We start from the raw sequence: 23,033 nt of genomic DNA, 5'->3' as shown, positions 1-23,033 counted from the left end.
GAATGGCATGTATACCTTCCTTTGGCCTCATCTCCGGCTAATCGCCAAGAAAGCCATAACATCCTCAACCAAGAACCCCAAGAGGCAGGGCTAGGAAAGCACAATTATTAGGAACACAACTGGAGACAGGCCTGGAGGAAGCCCAGGAGGGGGAGCTCTTTCACAGAAGAAGAAAATCCAAAGGCCGAAATGACCAAAGGGGACAATGAAAGAAATCTACCTCAAAGGGCAGGCAGGCTCAGAGGTGATTTCTTCTAAGGCACAAAGTGATAAAGGGAATACGAAGCAGGATGATTCGCAGGACTGGGATCTCACTGAGCCCCTCCTAGAGGCCTGAGCAGCACCCACATGCAGACTCATTCAGGACCGTCTCCTGCATCCCATCTCTGAGCTCCTGCACCCGGTGGCTGGGAGGTCTCATGAGTGTCGGGGGACCAGGGCCACTTCTAGTTTCCCTGCAAAGCCCTAAGGCTAAGGCATCCCCAGAGACCCTGAATTCTGGTGACCACCCTAGAAATCTGCCATCACGTCCTCAATATCCTTGCTAGAGCCCCCCAGAGACGTGGGCAGCAGCTGGAGCATCCTGCAGGCCCCTGAGCAGCAGTGTGATTGGCTGCTGGTTCGCACACTGTGCGGAGAGCTGCCCAGGTACCAGCCTCTGGAAATATTCCAGGAGGTGGGAAAGCATCTTCCTGAGAGACACGAGCTTCAACCACTGAGCCTAGGAGGTGAAGGTGGTGTCTGCGGCTCCCTGAACCCTCTTGTGGCCCACCCAGGAGGGGCAACACCAAGGAGAGGAGTCTGAAGACAGACACCTCACAGGGGAGAAAGCTTTGGGGAAGAGAAAAGACCATAGCCAGTGGAGCAGACATCCAGTCCCTGACAATGTGACAGATGCCCTGGTCTGCTCAAAATTACTGGGAGCCTGGGAAACGCTGGACAAGAAGGGAGCGGCAGTCAGGAGCCTCCTTCTGCACCTGTCCTGCACCGTGAGCCTGTCCACGCGGCCAGCCCAGGGAAGGCTTCGTCCGGGAAGCAAGGGCCTAAATAAAGAGGCAACCCCGGCCTCTGAGTTAGGCTGCAGCAACTAGAGAGTTCTTGGGGAAGAAGACGTTATAAAAAGTTCCTGGGGCAGCAAACAACCCCACATCTTGTGTTACATGGTTTTTTCTTTTTTAAAAACAAAGTTGGGGGTGAGGGAAGAGAAGGACCCGCACTGAGTAGGGGCGCTGCCTACTGGGGGCCCAGGTCACAGTGGTCTTCACGTTCCCTAGGCAGGGGCACAGGACACGCGCATCCCCAGGCTACAGTCGCACCAGGCACAACCACCAAATGGAAGCGGTGCTGAGGGAAGTCCTCAGGCTGAGTGTCCTGAGGCCAGGCAGGGCGGTGGTCCAGGCCATGGGAGTGGGACTCGGGAAGGTGCCCGAACCTCCCCCCTCAAACCCCACTCACCACTGGCAGCCGTGACTGCAGCATCTGGAGCTCATCGTAGCCATAGATCTGCACGAGGACCAAACGACTGTTAGGGACCATACACCATCCCCCGGGAAGTCCAAGCCTACGTGGGGGCCTAAAACCAGGCTGGGGGCAGAGGATACATTCAGGCAGGGGCCCTAGTCAGGCTGCTATGGGAAGACACCCCGCCCTGACGGAGTCTGGACAGAGAAACGCCAGGGCTCCGGGTGGCAGCGGGCTTGCGGAAGGGACTGCCGCAACCCCAGGCCCACCAGGTCCTGCCGGGCGCCCGCCCGAGCCCAGGAGCCCCGCACATGCTCACCGGGTAGGCGGGAAGCAGTCCTCCGGGGCCCACGAGGTACTGGTTGTGCAGCAGGGGAGGCACCCCCTGCGGCAGGTTAGGGGGTGCTTTGCCTGTAAAGATAAAAATCAAACGGAGTGAAGTGAGCACAAGAGTGAGGTCCCTCAGCTACTGTGGGGACGGACGGGGGTGTTGAGCTCACTGTCACGGTGCTGCCCCAGAAGCAGCCACGGTCTGGAGGGGCAGAAGCAGCTGAGAGAGGCCATGCTGGGGATGGGGAGACCAAAAGCACATGCCACCACATTCAGGCCGTGTCGTCAAAGGGTTCCACGCCCCTGTGACATGAAACACCAGCCCCGCCCACTCCTGAAGGTCACACTGCACCAAGCAAACCTGAACAGTGGGAACAATGTGCCCCTCAGAACAAGGCGGGCAGGCTGGTGCCCGAAGAGGGACGGGCTGCGTCAAAGGCAGGTCAGCAGTTTTACCAAAGCACAGTCAGCTTGGCGCACACAGACTGCCCAGGTCTGGCTAACAGGCAGTCACACCAGTGACCAGAAGGAGCCCATGGTGGCTGCTCCGTCATCTCAGCTCCAGGGATGAGCCAGGACACAAGAGTGGGGAGCTACAAGCACCAAGGCTGCCAGGAGTCCTGCCCGAGGGGAGCAGCCCCCTCAGAAACTGACTTCAGAATCACCCCGACTGGCTCCACCCACCCCCACGTCAGCACTGGAAGGACCAGGCCTCAAGAGGCCAGTGGAACAAAGAGGACAAGCGAGCAATGGCAGAGCCGGAGGGAGACTGATCTTCCGATGCCCATGGACCCACCTCGCCCTCCTCCCTGGGGGGCCGAGCTGCACCTTCAAGGGGCTGGGGAAGCAGGAAAGGCCTCTGGGGCACACACCTGAGGTCACCAAGGGCGTGGCCCTGGCACTGCTGCTGGGGGCACTCACGGCGGTACCGCCCAGGCAGAGGCTGTTCACTGCGTTCATGCTGCTCGGCAGGCTGAGCCCTGAGGACGTGGCACTCGAGGCAGAGGTTGCTGCCGTGAAGGTGGCTGAGGACTGGAGGGGAGGGGCGCTCTCCACGCTGGCATGCTGGCAAAACAAAAAAGCCAGGACACATGGATCTGGGGGCAAAGCACGAGAGTGCAAGAGAACCAGCCTGGCATGGGGGCCCACAGTCTCCAGACGGACCTGGGCGCTCACCGTGGCCCCTCAAACTACAGCCAGAGCAGGCCATTGGGACACAACTCATAAGCTGCGTACCAAGACATTAAATTTGAGATTCATGACCAAAGACCCTCCTAAAAATCTTTAAAGTTGCTCTTGCTTTGGTATGTGAAACAAGGCACAAAACCCCCAGTAAACCTTACGTCAGAGATGAGCACAGAGCATCACCTCACAGAAAGGCAAGGAGTCTCAAGAGAGCCGACCCCCGGGCAGCCCAGCCCACGCAGGAGCCCTCTGGGGTAACTGGGCTTCTCAGCTAGTCTAACCTGGAAGTAACGGGTGGTCAACAGGAGAGGCCTTTGCTCCAGAACCTGGTGACACTTTGCAGGCCCCCAGGGCCTACCAAGAAGGGCTCACCCGGCCCTATGCCTGCACAAAAAGAACCACCGAGGCAGGAAGGGCAAAACCTGGCAGAAAGCCCTGAAGAGCCTGAGTTCCCAGAATCCTGCCCAGGCGCCAGAAATGGGTATCAGGAAGGGCTTCAAGGGCTGCTAGGTGGGTGAAGGAGAGACACCCAGTTGGGCAAAGCAAGGCCCAAAAAGGGAGGAAAAGGGTAAGACAGGAGACCAGCCTCCAAACCAGAACGTATCCAGGACAAAGCAACTGGAAACTCCTGGAGGAGAAGCTGAAAAGGAACAGGAAGGTGCAAGAGGAAAGGGACCATCGTGTGCTGTGCCTCCCATCGCAGACAGCTCTGCCTGTGCGGGTCCCGGCGCCACAGCCCACCCCACCCACCCAGCCCCGGTGTTGGGGCCCTACCACCCAGAAAGGGGTCAGCAAATGAAGACAGCTCAAATCACGGTGTCCTGGGGCTCCCCAGGACTCCTGGTCCTTCCACCCAGATGGACAGAACCAGGGACAGGAGAGCCCAGAGCGGGGCAGAGGCTGCCCAGCACCTCCCTCCACGGTCCCTGCAGAGAGTCAGGCTTCCGCCCAAGAACACCTGCCACAGAAGCAAGAACAGCTCTGCCCACTGCACTGTGATTATCACTGGGCACACAACTTTTCAACCCAACTACAGGACAGAAAAATGAACAGGCCCAGTCTTGGGAGTGGGGGAATCCACAGAAGAGAAGCTTGCTGGAGAAGTGGCTCCTGATTTGCCAGCACGAACTCAGGAGTCGCCCAGCAAGCCTCTCCTTCCTCCAGTGGACCCTGACTGGGCTCCTGTCTGCCCCTCACCTCTCAAATCTGGGAGGGAGACAAGATGCTGGCTCGCTCAGTCCCTCCAGCGGAGCTGCCACTCAGCTCCTCAGATGGGCCCAGAAAAGCACAGCTGCGCCAGACCCTCCACAGAACAAAAAGGGCAGCAGAAAACACTAGGTTTCCTTCCTAAGGTTAACGCGGGAAAGACCGAGCTATGGCAGACTGATACACCTATTTAAAAACCAAAAATATTTGTAAAGTGACAAACCTGTGGAAAATATTTGCATCTCCCGTCACCAGAGGCTACTTACTAGTCTCCCAAGTATAAGAAATAAATGCCACAGACCGGACAGGAAAATGAACAATTGTAAACAGCTCACCCAAAAGGTAATTTAATAATTTTCCAACATATAAAATAGATGTTCAAACTCTTTCAATTAAAGACTATATTGACAGGTCATTTTTCTGTTAACACACTGGAAAAATACAAATGTTTGGTAACATCGTTTGAGGAGGTAGTAGGGAAACAGAACATTTCATTCATTGCCAGTCAAAGGGAAATGGGTTAGAATCACTGTGCAGAGCAATCTGGCAATTTGTATAAAATGATAAACGCCCAGTGACTCCACCTCCAGGGCTGACCCTCTAGACACAGCTACACACATGAACCAGGACGTACAGAAGGTTACCGAGGGCAGCTCTTGTGCTCTTGTGCTTTGCAGATGCTGTGCTGCTTACAAAGTCAAGGTCTGTGACAACCCGAAACAGCACGGTTGTCGGCACCGTTCTTCCAACAGCACTTGCTCCCTTCCTGTCTGTGTGTCACATGTTGGTAATTCTCTCAATATTTGCAATCTTTTCATTATATTTGTTACGATGACAAGTGACCTTTGATATTACTAACGCAAAAAGATTACAACTTGCTAAAGGCTCAGATGGTTGGCATTTTGTAAGCTAATAATGTATTTTTTAACTTTTTTTTATTGATTTATAATCATTTTACAATGTTGTGTCAAATTCCAGTGTAGAGCACAATTTTTCAGTTATACATGAACATGTATATCTTCACTGTCACATTCCTTTCTCTGTGAGCTACCATAAGATCTTGTGTATATTTCCCTGTGCGATACAGTATAATCTTGTTTATCTATTCTACAATTTTGAAATCCCAGTCTATCTCTTCCCGCCCTCTGCCCCCTTGGCAACCACTAATAATGTATTTTTAATTGAGCTATGTGCATTGTTTTTTTTAAGACATAATACTATTATCGCACACCTAATAGGCTACAATTTAGTATAAACATAATTTACATGCACTGAGAAACCTTAAGATTCACGTGACTCACTCTCCTGTGGTAACCGCTCTACTGTGGTGTCCAGAACTGAGCCTGCAACAGTTCTGAGGTAGTAAGACTGAAAATGGCCCTAAAGCTCCATCGGAGGAGAACTGGTAATATAAGCAGCAGAGCTTTGAAAAAGGAACAAAGAACTCTGTTTCAACACAGAAACCTCCTGAAGACACACTGTTACATGAGGGAAAACCTGGAAGGACACTGTGTGGAAAGTCCCCATTTACAGTACAGGAAGGGGCAGAAGGCAAAGGGAAAGCGACTGTGAATGCATTTTCTATTTTATGGGCTAAAAAAAGAAACTCTAGAGGATCAAGACAGTAGTAGGAAGAGGGGGAGAGGGGAGCACACGAGAGACAGAAAACCTTTCCAGTACGTATCTTCTTATGCCTTTTGTTACTAAATCTTAGAACAACACTAGCAACCGTACGAGGCGATTCTGGCTGCAGCCGCTGGGACTGCACCATTTGGAGTTTCTTGCTAAGACACAAGAGTGCAGCTGACCCATGAAAGCAAGGGCTCCAGGCTCCAAACACAGTGCCCAGGGGACAGGAGGCCAGCTCTCCAGGGCTCACAGTGGGGACATCGCATGGCTTCCCACTGGCCAAACAGGAAGCGCTGGCTGATGGGCAGGCCCTTAGTCCAAAGGCAGAGACATTCCCCTCAGGCTCTGCCAGAAACGTGGTGATCTATGTGTTTGAAGACCATGAACTGTGGGTAAGATTTCACTTGTAAAACTAGAGTCTGAAAGCCATAGTATTAGCCAGATCCCGATGAAAGAATCGAACTTTTTCCATCACTTCATTTACAGCCAAAGATTTGAAATATACCTTCTCAGGAAACAAACTGCCTCAATTTCCCAACTGCCCCACTCATCTGCACCCAAGACTTCCCTCCCTGTCTGGGACCCATCTACTCCAACTCTGAGGAAGTTTGCTCTTTCCAGGCACCTGTCCTGCCACAGTTCCCTATGTTCCAGTCTCTCCCAGCTTCTGCCCGCACAGACTGGCCTGAGCCCGGCGACGGGAACCACGCCCCCGGCTCCACAGTTCAGAGGGCGCACCTCCGTAACCACACGTAAGGGTGCTCTTTGGTACGTCAGGACCCTTGTCAGCTGGTGCCCGAACTGTGCTTCCATTCTTGCCTCTCCACACTCCCTTCTCTAGCAGCCACCTTCCCAAAGTCTCTGCCTCTGAGCTGGAGGAGATGGCACACTGTGGTCGAGTGAACGAAACACCTGACGCCACAACCAGGAAGACTCCCAGGACCACGAGTGCATGTGGCAAAGGATGGATACGCCTCATAAAGCTCTCCCTTTGCCCTTCACTCTCTCTACAAGGGCCTTCGCAAAGTAACACAGCGCTATCCAGGAAGGATGTTCTCGATTAAACTTGACTTGTCCATGGAGCCAAGCACAAGCTAGCAAGGAGTGTACTTTCCTCTAAAAAGCTTGCAAATACCTCAATAAAACAAGTCCTGGTGGGGAGGGTGCAGCTCAGTGGTGGAGCATGTGCTTAGCATGCACAAGGTCCTGGGTTCAATCCCTAGTAGTTCCATTAAAAAAAGAAATGAACCTAATTACCTCCTCCCCCCAAAAAAAAGTCCCAGACAATAAATAAAACCAATCCTGCTAGGTAGAAAGGTCTCCTATAACAAACAGGGAGCTCGGTGAATTCTGGGGAACAAATTCACCACCCGACAGCCCTGCCAATCATGTACCAGGTCTGGGGGACCAATTCTTCCACAGAGGCACGGACTTAGGGAAGCAGGATGTTCTCCACGGTGCCTACGAAACCATCCGTTCAAACCACATACCCAGATAAAGACACTGCAGCCAAGCCATCGAGAGTATTTGAAATGTGTGTACTCCACACACTGAACCCCACCTGCACATGACTCAGCTCCAAGCTGGCTGAGCAGGGTGGTGGGTAAGGGGCCTAGAGAACACTTACTGTGTGTGCCGTGCTGGAGGAGAGGGCTGCGTGTGCAGACGGGAGGCTGCTCTGATGGCTGGAGAGGGAGCTAGAAGACAAAACAGAGCACCATGTGTCCACCCCACCAAGTCACTCCATGCAGGGGGGCCCGGCTTCAGGCTTCTCACCCTTCATTCCCTATCACCTTGGAACCCAGTCCAGGTGTTCTGGTGGTTAGAAATTATCTAAGGGGTCACTCGCCATGAGGACCTGGGACATCCTGGCCTGGGAAACCTACAGAGCCAGATTCAGGCAACTCTAGCCATGTGCTCGATAGCCTGTAAACAAGTACAGGATCACACTCCCAACCTTGGAGACCCCATTAAATCTGTGTGTGAGGCTTCTGAATAAAGTTCCTACGTGCAACCCCATGTGCCAGAGTCAGACCTTGAATTCCCATCAAATCCAAAATTCAAACCATGTGGAGAGCTCTCTCAGAGTAAGGACCAGCCATATCCCATTCTCCTGTGCCCTGTTCTGATAACTTGATCTCTGAAACCCTGACAAGTACAAGCCAGAGAACTGCCATCATTCTCAGTCCACGTCACAGGGACAAGGCCCAGATGTGGGGGGAAAACTAGGCTCGGGGCTTCCTCCTGAGCCTTCCTCCTTGAAGAACAGCAGAGGGCCCTTGGCCCCAACCATTCCCCAGGGGACCCAGTGCTCCATCACAGCAGAGACATTTCAGGCCCGCAAGGCTGTCACTCCAGGTGCTTCAGAGACCCCACCTGGCCAAAAGTGACACTGGAGCATTACTGCAAAAGACCAGGAGGTCGTGCTGGGGGTGACAGTGGTTTTGTTGGTGGGAACAGCCTTCTGTAAGGGCTCCAGGACTTCGCCCTGGTGAGCCTCCAACTCCAGGCCCCCATTTTCCCCATACCTGCTTAGCTGAGAGAGGGGGCTGCCGGACAGGTCACCAGGCTGGGACAAGGCAGGCAGAGTGGCAGTGTGCTGGGACACAGGGGGCAGAAGTGGAGTGCAGGAGGTGGTGCTGGGCAGGGAGCCCGCAGACGGGAGGGCAGAGGGCGGGTCTGCTGTCTTTGGAGCTGGAACGGATGAAGTAGCTGTAAAAAACACACCTGTTTAGCTCCAGAACCAACCTTGAGTATCTGAAATATGCTGACTGTTCTGTGACATGACAGGCTTCGCTGAGACAGATACAAAGTTATATTCCCCAGGGAAAATGCCCAAGTATGCCACCAAGATGGTCCCTTCTCTGTCTGATGTGACTATGGCAAGGACGGTCAGAACACAGAACTCTGGCCAAGAGTGGGAAATGACCTCTTTCCCAGGGAAAGAGGCTCTAGGATTGAGAAATATGGTTACAACGTGCGGCACAACAGGGGAGAGTGACTCTCTGGTGGGTGAACCACTTGGGGGTTAGTTATTTGCTTCTATCAAAAGAGTATCAAATCAGGCTGACCTTGTGAAAGCTCAAAGTCAATCTAAGGCAGGAGGGGGCTGGCGCAGAAAAGACAGTTTCAGTGCCATCCACACACACAACTCAGATACGTGCTTGGAACCACAGCATCACTGTCTTTCCCAGTCAGGGGGGAGAAGCGCCTTTCCTGCAGGAAGCCCTGGGAGCCCAGGGGAACACACGCTGCCTCTAAAAGGGAGGACGACTGGAAGGCAAACACAGGCAGCAAGAGGGCGACACTCGGTTTGGTCAGCTCACAGAGTGAGCACCTTCCTGACAGTCCTTCCCAGATGACACCTGTTCCTCCAGAAACCAGACAGGCAAACAGGTGTCCCTGGCCCCAAACTCAGACCCCAACACTCAGCTCCCTGGGTATAGATCACACTGATAACAGGTTCATGGAAAGCCTCTCAAAAAAACTGTGGGGGGGGGGGGGCGGGGGGGGAGAAGAGAGCACAGGAGATAAAAACCAATCTGAAATGCACACTGTGTCTTATGGACATTTCGTATCTCAGCATCTTACTTAAAATCTCCAAATAACCTAGCACACCTCTGTGTGTTCTCAACCCCATGCCTGGACAAAAGAACCTCCCTTTCCACCACGGCCTGTGAACTCCAACCTCCTGTGACAGCCAACGTTCTCAGAGCTACCAGTGTATCTCCAAACAGCTCCAGTGGCCAAACAACACCAAATCCAACCCTGGGCAATTCACATGCGCCATTTTGATTCCAGCCGAGGCCCACTGCTGGTCTGGCAAAATTCCATACCCATACTCCAAAAATTCCAAAATAAAAGGATCTTTCTGACTTCCATACCCTGTACAGATACCCATTTGGCCTTACGGAATGATGGACAAAAATCACCATACACCATCACAGACAAACTAGCCAAGAACAAAGGAAACAACTAACAGGGATTCACCAGTGCTGTCTCCAGTGATCACTGAGCTGTACTAGACTGGGGGGGGGGGGGGGGAGATCCCCTTCATTTTCTCCCAAGTGTTTACAGTGAGCAACATTTTCCCTCTCTTCCTCACAAGGTCTTTCCTGAACTAGCACACCAATTTTTGCTTTAAAAGTCTTTCACATTATTGGAGTGAGAGCCCTTTAGACCATCTTGGAACAGGGGCCTCTGAGCAAAAGCTTAATTAGTACCACACTCCACACTGGGGGTGCAGTCTGACTTGGGGAGAATAACACAAGACGATTACCTCCTTTTCGCTGTGGCTATGACATTTCTAATAACACCGTCAGCTACAAGTCGGTCACATGGGAATCTCTACTTGAAACTCTAAACCCAAAGAAATGATGCCAACGATGGGTCAGAGACAGCTATCAGAGAAACCGTGAAAGGACTTTCTGCAGAATCAGCCACTGGCCAGCTGTTTTCCCCATCACATCAGCTGTGCTCTTTTTCTCTTTGGTTTCCACCAGCCACAACAGTTAGCTTATATACTTACTGTCTATTGCCTGCTGACTTCGACTACCATGTCCATTCTGCAAGAAAGATGAAAAGAAAGTGAGCAAACCCACAGAAATCAAATGACAACCTAGACGACTTTCCTTTAGGATTTAGCCACAAACACATGAAGTACAGATTAATCAAAGAACTGTGGCTTGTTTTATTTTGTTTCTTAATAAAAGGAGAGGCAATACAACAAATTCTTAATAAATCCCAAAGAGCTGACATCTCTGAAAACCAAACTGGGTATTCAAGGAACTAGTACAGATACAATGTAAGACTCAAATCGCAGGAAGCAATGAAACAGTCCCCAAAATTAAGCCGCAGGAAGAACCTGGGACCCTCTTTCTATTCAAATCACAAGCCTTTCTATGTCGTGCGACTCCTGTCTCCCAAGACCACTCACACAAGAAAGAAAACATTTCCAAATTATAACAAAGATAACTTTAGTACAAGAGAATTATCATATTTCATATTATTAATAAATTGTTTCTCAGAGAAAAAGAGATGATACTTTGAAACATATTTTTTTCTGAACTGGGCGGGGAAACAGTATGTTAGGACAGGGTGGTAGTCCCGAAAAGAACAGAATCTGCACAGAACTGGTTTAACTGCAGAGCATCTCACTGGCACCTACACACAGGAGGCGGCATCCCCACAAGGCCAGCTTCCCTTCCGCAGACTCACGGGGGAGGCCCTGCCCAGAGCGGTCGGCTGCGGGGCCTGCAGGGCTCAGACACCAGCCCTGGACGGGGGAAGGAAGCTAAGGAGACGACCCTCCTACAAATGGCAAAACTACTAAAGAAAAAGACAGACCTTAGAGCTGTTGCCTCTGCCTTAACCTAGGTCCCATACAATTTCTGCTCATAAAATGTTACTTACAATATATTTTTTTTCTTAAAACAATGTGAGATTATTTATAAGAAATGTAGGCAATAAAACAGAGCTGCCAGAGGAAAAATGTGACACAAAACATGGGTTAAAATAAAAGACTAAAGTCAGGAGAACAGAAACACCAATATATGAAGACAGACGGAGAGCAACTGAAGTTCCACTCTGCCTCCCTCAGCGAGGTTCACTCCTCAGTAAGTACGTGCACACGACAGCAAGCACGTGCATCCTCGACAGCACAGTCTCCCCAAAACTACACCAGATAAAACGGATGGAAAAGGGGAACAGGAAATGGTTGCCATCATACCTTAGGATTATATTCCATTCCACCTTGAAAAGCATTTTTAAAACATGAACAATGGACAAACTGTCACAACAAAGGAGCCACATTAGTTGGGGTGGGGGAAATTCTAGGCAGAAACATGGTGGGAACAAACGTAAAGTATCAAATGACCAAGAGATCAGAAAACTGCAGGGGTTTTATTTCGATTAGCTGAGCAAGCAATGAGGTCAACAGTGATACGGACAAACGGAACAGGAAGGCGAACGGGAACGAGAGCCGGCACCGAGATGCCGCGGAGATGGCGGAGGGCTGAGCCTGGGTGGCACGTGGTCTGATTCGTATTTTAGAAACTACAGACCAGCACCGTCCCAGGGAACGGCAGGCTCTGCAGTACCGGGAACAGTCCCCATGTGCGCGGTCCTACACCGCGGCGACTCCCCACATCTAGACACTGAGCGTTCACAGTGTGTGTGTCTGAGCAACTCAGCTTTTAAATAAACCACTACATGTGGCCAGTGGTTACCACACTGGAAATTACAAGAATAAATTTCTTGAAAAAGACAGGTCAAGAATACATGACTTTTTAAAAATATGTAAACCCAGAAAGACTAATAAAGGTGCAAAACGACAGCAAAAAAATTTTGTACAGCAAAGTACAGCAGATGCAGGATGGCACCTGACGCAGCTCAGTGGGTGTGGAGGGGGGGACAGGTGTAGGAGAAGTTTCTAAACCCTGCACAGCAGGGTGGACACCCCCTTCCACCTTCTCCCACAAGCTCTAAATTTCATCAACAGGGTAACGCATGGCCTGGGGTACTGCAGGGATAAAAGAAAAAAAAGATGGATCACATCAATGCAGGCAAAACGAATATTCTGATGGCAGCCTTCTCTTCCTGCTAGGCTCTTAAGACACTGACAGACAGACACAGGCCCTGAAGGGAGAAGACTAGGAGAATCGTCCCCGGGGAATTCAAACAAACAGAAGAGGCCCACGGGGGCTGACAAAGGAGCCCCCCAGCCCCAAAGACGTGGCCGCCCACAGGGCCCCACACCTCAGCCCAGTCACCAACCTACCCCCACACTTAACCTTCTAGTGTCAAGTAGGCGGACTGCAATCACCAGACATTGGAGGAAAACATCTAATATAAAAGATGGAAAAGGAAGGAGGAAAAAACAAAAGAAAATGTACCCAAATTCCTGCTATGCCAACTTAATTATTTTTATTATTTTCATGTTCTTGTCTACTCTTTAACCCTCACTGGTAATGCTTAAATGTCTGCCTTACAGGAGGTAAAATATCACAGACAAGACCGTGTTCCCCTCCTGCCCCATCCAAACCACTCTGAGCAACTCGGGGTGTACCCGACACTATCCTTCCACCACGCCTCTGGGCCCACCCACACATCCCTCTTGCCTGGCTGCTTGAAACGCAGGTTTCCAGCGAGATGGCCATTACCGGCAAATTTAACAAACTCTACAGATCCTGCTCAAAAGGTCAGCCAATTTCTAAAAGGAAATCTCAGCCAAAAAGCGTAATTTCCCAACCTGCGCACTGAGCTCCCAGCAGGATTACCTACAAGGAGAGACCTGAAAGACCACTTGCCGGGGCAGTTCCTGGAGCTGACTGCGACGGGCTCACAGAGCTCCGGTACGCGGGCCTGCTGTGCGCAGAGCTCTGGTCGTAGGAGGGGGACACTGTTGCCGGGCCGGCGGGGCTCAGAGACGAGCTGGTTGGGCTGGAGGAGGTGAGGACTGACGCTGTGCAGGTGGGGCTTTGTGCTGCACTGGTCATTGGGAGAGAGGTATTCAAAGAATCACTACAAAGAATAAAAGACATCAGACAGACTTGTGTCACTTTTACAGGGTTTCATGAAGTAGAATTACGTCATCACTTAACTGTCACATTGTAAAGTAAATAAACACGTCTGTAACTACAGATTTATACTGCTGCATTACTTAAATGACATAAATGAAGTTCAAAAAAACTGGCCCTCCTGCTCTTCCCAAATTAAACCCACCTAATTTAATTGATAGGCAGGGGACATCTTTAATAATCCTTAAGAATCTTTAACGAATCCAGATGTCTGAGACCATCCTTAAAAAGGGAACTCAAGCAAGCATCAGGTTTTGGCTCTAGAAGTCAAAAATTTAATAAAACCCAAATCTGGGATTCTCTATTCATAAAATATTCTACTGAAGGAAAGTAAGTGTTGGCCAAGATGTATAGAAACTGCATCCCTCATAATTACCGGTAGGAATGTAAAATGCTGCAGCCACTGTGGCAGAGTTTGACAGTCCTCAAGGGCTTAAATATGAGAGTTAACATATGACCTAGCAATTTCTAGGTATATATCTAAAAGAAACAAGAGCACACAAAATCTGTAACTGAATGTTCACAGTGGCCTGATTCATAACAGCCAAAAAGTGGAAGCAACCCAAACGTCCATCAGCTAATGAACGGATAAACAAATGTGGGAGGGATATCTGCACAATGAAATATTATTAGAAATAAAATGCATACAAGCTACAACATGAACCAACTTTGAAAACACTATACTTAGTGAAAGAAGGCAGACACAAAAGGCCACATATTACAATTTTCCAATTATATGAAATGTCCAGAAAAGGCAAATGCAGAGACAGACCACCGGCTTCCGGGAATGGGGGAGGGGAAACTGAGAGTGATTGCTCACAGGCACAGGGCTCTTTTTAGGGAAACTGAAGAGAAGTTCTGGAATTAGACACTGGTAACGGCTGCACTAACCCATTTACTGTAGGGTGTATTTTCTCCAGCAGGTGGTTTCTTAGGCTCTATTTTGTTTTACTTTGCAAAGGACTTAGTTCAATCAAAACCAGAGACAGAGGTGGGAAGCTACGTACCTTAAAGACTTTGAATACAAGCTAATGGGAATCTGGCTACTATTTTCACTGCTTGCAGCTGATCCAAATTCAGAGAGAGATGGTTCTGATCCAAATTCCAAGGCGCCAAACTGAACATTTAATCCTGTGACATCTGCTGAACCAGGCATTTCCACTGCAGAAGCTGGGATCTGAAAAAGCAAAACCATTATGTCAGCAACAGAAGTCAGAGATTCCCAGTCCCAAAGACCTATAACATGGCAGAACAAGCACTGGGTTCCAGGGACGCTGCTAGCAGGCCTGAGGAGCATGCAGTGAAAGGCTGAAGGAAGAGGAAAGGAAGAGAATTTTTTTTTTTAAAAAGAAAGAGAAAGGAAAAGAGTCAAAAAAAAAAAATTAAAAGAGAATCGTCAGTGCCACCAACTGCGACTCGGTGACAGATGGGTGAAGAGTGGGCCTGTGATGAAAGCACTTGGTGCTCAATGAACCCTCATCCTCTGCAGAACACAGTGAAATACACAAGGCCACCAGATTTTCTGAGCCAGATCTATCTATAATGTGAATGAGCACTCTGTCGCGTAACACAAACCCGTTCCTTCTAATACCAGCCTAGTCACTCAAAAGTGGCCAATTCCTCATAAGGAAGTAACAGGCTATGTGTCTGAAAACACCACACAACAGTTTCTGAGACTCAATAAATCAGCACACGAACTAAATGTTAAAATACATCCACCTCTGGGCCTGTGACTCTGCAACGGAAGACCCACCTTAGAAGCTGGAGGTATTCGCCGCTTAGGGAGTTTGATGTGTTTAGGCTGTGGTTGGTGAGCAGACACGGTGATGTTTTCGACAGTCATGCTTGGAAGCTGCAAAAGTTTGTTCACAGTGGAGGTACTACTGTCTCTGGGTGTTGACTCTCGGAGTTTCACCTGGGAAGGAAAGGACTCCAACCCAGGAGGAGGAACAGTGACTGCCGGCGTCTGGTGCTGCTGCCGCTGGCTCAGCTGGCTAAGAACAGGGGACGGTTCGGGCTGAGATTTGAAGTCTGTGACGTGTGCAGGGAGGGAGGGGAAGAGTAAGGGACACAATCAGTTATTCAGGAGCAGGGGCTCAGTGCCCCTCTCCACCGCCACGGATGGTGAAGGGCTGCAGTCCCCACGAGCTTCTCCCAATTGTCTTCCAGCTGAAGCGGTGTGTGCATGTCTGTGATGTGCAACAGGTACATGATGAATGGCCAAGGATGCCCGAGAATAGGTTTTTAGCTAATTTCTTATACAGAGAGGAGATTCAGTTTATGCTGAAGTATATGGGAGAGGGAATGGGTATTTTGTATTAATTTTTGAAAATTATTTGATTTTTTTCAGTAAGTAACATACAAGGTATTACAAAATCCAAAAGGTTGAAAAATACATATGATAAATACGTATCACCCTTCCACCCTGTCCCCAGATTTGCTCCACAGAAGCACTGTACCCAGTTTCTGGAATATCTTCAGATACTGTTTCAATGTATATACAGAGACAGACAGACATACACACTATATGTATCTTGCTTCCTCACAAACCATTTAGTTTTCAGAAACTGTTCAACATTAATGTATGAAGAGCTACTTTCTTTTGATGTTGTTATAAAGTAATCCATTGTACACAGGCATTGATTTTTAAAACTAGCACTATACTAATAAACTTCTAGGTTTTCAATCTCTTCCTATGAAAAACAACACTGCAATGAATATATTTTTATGTATAAGACATCTTGCTCAAGTCTAAGTACACCTGCACGATCAACTATTAGAACACAGTCGCTGGTCCAAAGAGTAACTATATTTTAAATTTTGACGAACACTTCAAAATTCCTATCCATAGATAGAACACACACTTTGTAACACACTGTAATACCATACTTTTATCCTTCCTAATTTGACTGGCGGAAAATGGCATAAAAGACACAAACTAAAATGACGTTAAGTCTGCCTAAAAATCACTGCACACACTTAAGTATTCTATGCCCATAAACTCTGTCCACACCCTCTTTTGACCCTTTTTTTCACATCACTGTTGATCTCGATTTTAAGTTACTCTTTTTGTATTAAGGAAGTCACCCTTTGCCTATGATATGATTTTTCAAATATTTTTCATAGTCTGTGTCTCTTTTGATTTGGTTATGGTGTTTCCTGTCATATCTAGAAAGGTCCACCTCACACCAAGTGCATCAAAACCTCCCTGTGTTTTTTGCTATTATTGTTCTACATTTACGTTTGAATATTTCACTCATTTGGCACTTTGGTAGAGTGGGAGTTAGGAATCCAACTTCGTTTTCTAGCCAGATATCCGATAGCAATAAACCATCTTTTTCACCACTGATTTGAAATGCTACCTTCTATAATATAGGCTAGACGTTGGCAATCTTTTTCTGCAAAAGACCAGACAGTAAATATTTTAGGCTTTGAAGGCCATCGGTTAGCAACTACTCAACTCTGCCTTTGTAGACTGAAAGTAGTTGCAGACAATACATAAATGAATGTTGTGGCTGTGTTCCAAAAAATTACTTACACAAACACGTAAAATCCAGTTGGTTTGCCAACTCATGACTTAGTCTATTTCCATCACAGATGAATCTATTTTTGGTTTGATATTAGAGGCATGTACAAAAGAAGACAGGCTTTATAAAGAATATGGGACTAGCATGCTCAAATCTAAACACTTGTATCACTCATTACTAAGTGTGCAGAAAAAAGTTTAATATACATAGGTGGCCTACAGCTGCCATCACAAATGGCAGCTTGCAAGATAGGCTCCTGGCTGCTGTCAGGGAACATGGAATTTTGGTAGCAAAGGATGCCAGCACTCTAATTGAAAAAGTGACTTTCTGTGCCTCGAATGTTTATACAATTTGGTTTATGCTGAACACTTGCTTTCCTTCTGTAAATCTAAAGTTTTGGTATGTGCTAGGTAGCAGGTGCCTATGTAACCAGCCCCCCAGTAAAAACCTTGAGCATTGGTTCCATCATGAATTTCCTTGGTAGACATGACTTCAAACCTGGGAGTGGTCTCAGGTACTTGGCTAACAGTAAGCCATTACCTTCAGCAGAGAAACATGCTTCCATGTCTCTCAATATGCCCTAAACGTAAACCAGACAGCCAATCCTGTGGTTGAAGCAACACTCTGCTATTGTGGAATGTGTGTGTTGATGGGAAATGGTGGTTTAATGTCACAAAGTCTATGGGATACAGCTTAAAAAACATTCCACTCACACACGGTGCCCTTAAATTACAAACCACAGACTATTGTGGCTGGACCAAATATGGTAGATACATGCATGTGTTAGAATCAGAAAGCAACCTAGATGATGTGATGTAAAGTACTGCCCACATTTCACCTGCCGTCACCACCTTATTCTAATAAAGCTCAACAAAATCTGTCACTTACTAATAAGCACTTACTCAAAATGCTGTTTCCTCATACTTGCATGACTTTACCATGCTTCTGCACATCTCTTCAAAGTACATACTACTAATATTAACGAATGAATGCAGGTGTCTATATAATACCAAGCTGACTGATTTAATTCAGAAACTCTGCAGAAGTCCTACTAAACAGATACATGTCTGGGCAAATTCCACGTTAGTGTTCACAAATCCACAAGTTCTGCTAACACTCAGCATGTCCTCAATGGGGGAAAACCACCATAGAAAATACACACTTACCAAAATGACTAAGGACTGAGGACTGGGACGCTGAGGGCTTGAGGTCCCAAGAAGAAGTGGTTGTGGGGGGACTCGTACTATTCTGTTGTGAACTTGGGGTGGTGGTAAACTGGCCCAAACTCGGAGCTTTCAGCTGGTCCAAAATCTGGGAGCTGGTGATGTTTGCCATTTTTGAAGGTGCAAGCTCTCCAAATCCTGAACCAAGGACGGATGACTTTAAAGGGAAAGAAAAACGGAAAGAAAAACAGAAGTCCTCAGCAATACAGAATTTCCACCTCAAGCTTTAAAACACGTCATGTATTTTCACAAGGATTTTTAAAATTATAACTTAGGACATCTAAACTAGTAAGACCCATGTGAATAAATGCTACATGAAAATATTATTATGCAACAAGATCTGAAAAAATAAATCCAGCAACCCTTCCTATTTCTGATATAAGAGGTTAGAAGGAAGAGGAACATTTTCTCTGGATTTTAAGAAACTGAATTTTACTTAAAAAGTGAAATCACATGTTCACAAACACAGTACTACCTTTTTTTTTTTAAACTAAAGAGGAATATCCTGAATTAAATGACAAAGACAAGCTTGAAAAACAATATACAGTATTCCCTTAATGTGTGAAGAATAACTGTCTTAATTTTTTTGTAAAGGTTTTAATAGGTTTAGTTTTAAAAGAGGTCAGCCATGAGGTCACCCTGCAAGAGTAAATGCAGGTCACAGCACTTACTTTAAAAGTTTCCAAAATCAGACACTGCATTACACACGAGGTATCTGTGTCCTGAACAGACACCCTGGACACTGCCGTGTTTATTTCAAGGTGTTCAGATGACTAAGAACACCAAATATGCTCCATGAGAAAGTACATAAAAGAAAACGTTACAGCCCCCACCTATCCTGTCAGGTTGGCTCTCCAGATTGAGGGGGATGAAAGCCTCTGACCAGATAACACACAGCGGCGGATCAACTGCATTTTTACTTACCAAGATCAGTGTCTGAAAAGTTTGTCAAAAATAACTTTTCACAACCATCTAAAAGGTTAAATACAGAAATGATCGGCATTCCCTCAAGAGGCCAGATGCAGAAAGCTTAAGGAATTACTTCTGTTACCAATTTCCAAAGGCACGGGCTATCCCCATTGTTCTAAAGACACCCAAACTCTCCAATGTGAGCAGAACTCCAGGTTGTGGGCACTCGCTCACAGGATCGCTTCTGCTAGAGGCTGTTACCACGACTGACCCCTACTCCAGATCCTGCGCTCAGGCCGCCTGCCGCCCTCTCTCACGTCGCCATCAGTCCACCAAGATCCAGCTCAAGCCCACTGCTCAATGAAGGCTTCTTGGATAACGCTTCTATTCTTCCTCTCTTTTCCCACCTCATCTCTGTCCTGAATCAGCTAATTTCATCTTCACATACTTTCTGCATGTTTCACAACACAATGAAATCACTGCCTCAGTGACTAGCACCGTGCTTCAGGTAACACGTCGCACAGGGCTGCTGCACTCCACCCACACACTTCCATCAACAGGGGCAGTTTAAAAATATGTGTACTGGTACGCACGCACTCCCATGTACACAAACACACACAGTGTCCGATTCCCACTCCCAAAGATTCTGACTGATCTTGTGTAGAATCTGGCATTATTTATTATCATTATTACCGTTGTTATTTACCAGTTTCCCCATGATTATAATAGTACAGTAGGGTTAAGAACCACTGCTCTACTGTGCTAAACAAACAGTTCTTACTCCAGTTTCTCGAAGTGTCATTCATGATGAAAAGCAAAATACCTGAAGAGTGCTGTAAAATAAGAAAACTCAACTCACGGCCTGGCTAAGATTCCAGCAAGTCAGGAAGGATATTACATCGGTATACCAGGGGCAGGTGGAAAGACAGAGGAGGAAAGGAATTGGGTGGTTCAAACAAAACTCAGGAGGTGTTACTGGGTCCTCTCAAAACAGAGGGGGCACCTTGCTGTGGGCTGTCCAACTTTAAGCGCCCTCTCATACACAACCACTGACGACACTACAAATGCCAAGCCAGTTACACTCGACATGACATGACTGTGCAGAGTAGAAAACAGCAGTGAAAAGTTTACATAATTCAATTCTCCACCTTTGGGGGTGGGGCGGGTACAGCAAATGATTGAGTCAGGGTGTTGGGGGCTGTGGGGAGAATTACCATATCTTCATAACAAATTCTGTTTCTCAACTGTAGATTTCAGGTAAAGCACAGCAAATAATGAACCAAAGTGATCATCACTAGAGACAGCTGTGATCTCTGTTTATATTTGTAGTCCTTGCAGCCTCCCCTCTGCCAGCTCAGAACTGCCCACACGTGGGACAGGGGCTTGAGTTTGCCATTGTGCAGTTAAATGCCTTCACATTCTATGCTCCACACTTTTCCTCCCACCACCTGTCTTCATATCCTTCACTAACAGTTTCTGAAGTTCTTTCTGATGGGAGATTAATTCTTATGGGAAGCCAGAGTCAACGTGCTGCAGCAGTTGACACTGTTTCAATGAAAACATATTCAAATTATACGGGCCTCTACTACATAGTGTGGTGGCATTTTAAGAAAAAGTACACTAATTTTTTGGAATAACAAAACAAATAAAAATGCAAAAACTTTGAGAACCTAGGCAGACTCGGAAAGAACTATTTTTGCATATTAGCAAGCCAATAATGACAAACATTAGCAATTAAATAAATTGGAAAACAAACGGAAATGTAACATCTTAAGTATAGAGACAGACTTTAAAACCCAAGAAAAAAATCATTAGGAAGAAGGATGCCTAAATGATTATGACTAAGCTAATTCATAATCCAACTAATAATAGAGAAATATTTCTGTCTTCATCCAGAAAACTCAGAGTAGTTGAATTCCACATGGAATCATCAGATATGTGCTTGGAAATTACCACATCATTGTTTTCTGGACTGAGATCTACAGTAGAAAATTTTATATTTAGAAAATAATTGTCATTCTAGAATACAGTTGTTCATAGGCACATTCCTCAAAATCCCATACTGAATGAAATAAAAGTGAGTTACCAGGCTCTGAGGAGAATACGAGTTGACAGTGGTAGAGCTGCCAGTCCCTGGTGCCATCTGACTGTTGTGCTGAGAATTTGTGAAGACAAGGGCTTGACCAAAACCCTGCTGTTGGGAAGTTTCAAAGGAGCTGACTTCTGAGGCTTGACTAGGAGAAACAGGCTTCTGGAGCAAGGCTACCAGATCAACACTAAGCAGACAAAAAGCAAATGAGGACTGAGTCATAAGCAAATCTTACCAACAAATGAATCTGAGAAGTAAATCATCATAAAGTAAATTCATGCTAAAAATAATCTAAGTGACGAAAACCTTTGGAAAGTTGAGTTTAAAGGAGCCAAAAGAAGAGCATCAATCACCCTCTCCCACCCAAACAGGAAGCGACGGAGACTGAATCCGGGCTTTGCAGAGAAAAGGAACGAAAAAGTGCATTGAGGTATTTCCAGAGAAATGGCACACTGGCAGCTGAATTGAAAACCTGGAGCAACTGAGTACTCTTAAACAGTGTTCTCAAGTCTGGCTTGTTACGTTTAGAATATTGTGCCCCCTTTTATTACTTGAAACTCGTCTCCCTTGAACTTCCCTAAAGGAGAATGAACCCGTATTTTTAAAGAATGAGGACCAAAGCCATACTAGACCATTCAAGCCAATTCACATTTACCATAAATATTCCTACGTTCTGCAACCTATCCCATAATACATTTAGGTTTATATAAATCTCATATAATTTTCCCTAAATATTCAGGAAAAAAATGCACAATAAATTAACAAATACTGTTAATTAGAATTCTTATAAACGCCCCCAGAAAGACAAATATTCCAACTGGAGAATCATGGCCTTAAAACCTGAAAACATGAGGAAGAAATGATCTTCCAGGTATATACTACTTGATATATGAGTGAGTGTCTAACTTCTCCACAGGATTACCTAACATAGTCATTTGCTCCATTAAATCCTTTTAAAGGCCAATTCCCAGGCAGTTCTAACAGAAACTCTCACCAGGCCATTGAGGCAGATTCTGGAAGGTCAAATAATTCAAAACGCACCCCTGATATACAGCAAAGTTCCCAGGCCTGAGTTCCCTCCTTGTGTACTACCCACTCTCACTTCCCCATAACCAGGTTGAACTTATGGGATCTAGTGCTTTGAGACCCAAGGTAATGTTCTAGCTTATGATAACCTAACTCCAAGGATACAAATCCATGGTATTTATATTACATATGATGCGTCTCAGGTGTTGCATTACTACAAAAACCAGAGCAAATTCTATTCCAAAAGACTGATAAGTTAATACACAAGAAAAACATTACAGCACTGTCTTCTGGAAAATAATCATTAAAAATGTCTACTTCTTGATTTATGTATGCATGTAGGTAGGTAGGTAGGTAGGTAGGTAGGTATTTATTTATTGGGGGGGGGGGGTTAGATTTATGTATGTACGTATGCACTGGGGTTTGAACCCAGGACCTCATGCATGCTAGGCATGCATTCTACCAGTGAGCTATACACTCTCTCCTCTACTTTTTTTTTTTAAATGAAAGCGATCCTATCAAATTCATTGAGTAATAAATGAAGAAGTTATATCCATTTAACAAGAAATTCTGAGCAATCCATAAAGCAATTTATTTCAAGACATAACCTTTGATCGTTTTTATCTCCCTATAATGAAGTCTTACACCCATCTCATCTGGCATGAGATTGAACATGTTAGATTCAAAATTGCCTTCAATGCTCAGGTGTCATATATATCAAGGTTCTCATCCTCCTAGACCACTGTATTTTGAAACCATACTCAAAGGCTTTTCAAGTTACTATAAAAACTAGGATGCAAATAAATGTTTTTCAGTAATTCAGTTCTGCACACGATCTAACACTATTTCAGCTACCCCCAAAAGCTCCTTC

At 46.7% G+C, this 23,033-nt stretch overlaps 1 protein-coding gene and 1 non-coding gene across 2 annotated transcripts in view; both read right to left on the bottom strand.

Annotated features, from left to right (window-relative positions):
- Positions 1–23,033, bottom strand: part of UBAP2 (ubiquitin associated protein 2) — a 95,427-nt gene that overhangs the window by 3,258 nt on the left and 69,136 nt on the right. The window contains exons 11-21 of the mRNA XM_031447277.2: positions 21,134–21,323; positions 18,082–18,295; positions 15,142–15,419; positions 14,396–14,565; positions 13,119–13,332; positions 10,340–10,376; positions 8,340–8,523; positions 7,439–7,508; positions 2,664–2,856; positions 1,781–1,872; positions 1,456–1,503 (exon numbers count right to left, since the gene is read on the bottom strand). Coding sequence (XP_031303137.1) covers positions 1,456–1,503; positions 1,781–1,872; positions 2,664–2,856; positions 7,439–7,508; positions 8,340–8,523; positions 10,340–10,376; positions 13,119–13,332; positions 14,396–14,565; positions 15,142–15,419; positions 18,082–18,295; positions 21,134–21,323 — 1,690 coding nt within the window. The remainder of the gene's footprint in view (positions 1–1,455; positions 1,504–1,780; positions 1,873–2,663; positions 2,857–7,438; positions 7,509–8,339; positions 8,524–10,339; positions 10,377–13,118; positions 13,333–14,395; positions 14,566–15,141; positions 15,420–18,081; positions 18,296–21,133; positions 21,324–23,033) is intronic.
- LOC116151812 (small nucleolar RNA SNORD121A) lies at positions 20,938–21,020 on the bottom strand. The gene has a single exon (XR_004135394.1). It is a non-coding gene; the product is annotated as a small nucleolar RNA SNORD121A (small nucleolar RNA).

Source organism: Camelus dromedarius, chromosome 10 (assembly GCF_036321535.1).
Source record: "Camelus dromedarius isolate mCamDro1 chromosome 10, mCamDro1.pat, whole genome shotgun sequence".
Taxonomy (NCBI): Eukaryota; Metazoa; Chordata; class Mammalia; order Artiodactyla; family Camelidae; genus Camelus; species Camelus dromedarius.
This window is presented reverse-complemented; position numbering and strand designations above follow the sequence as displayed.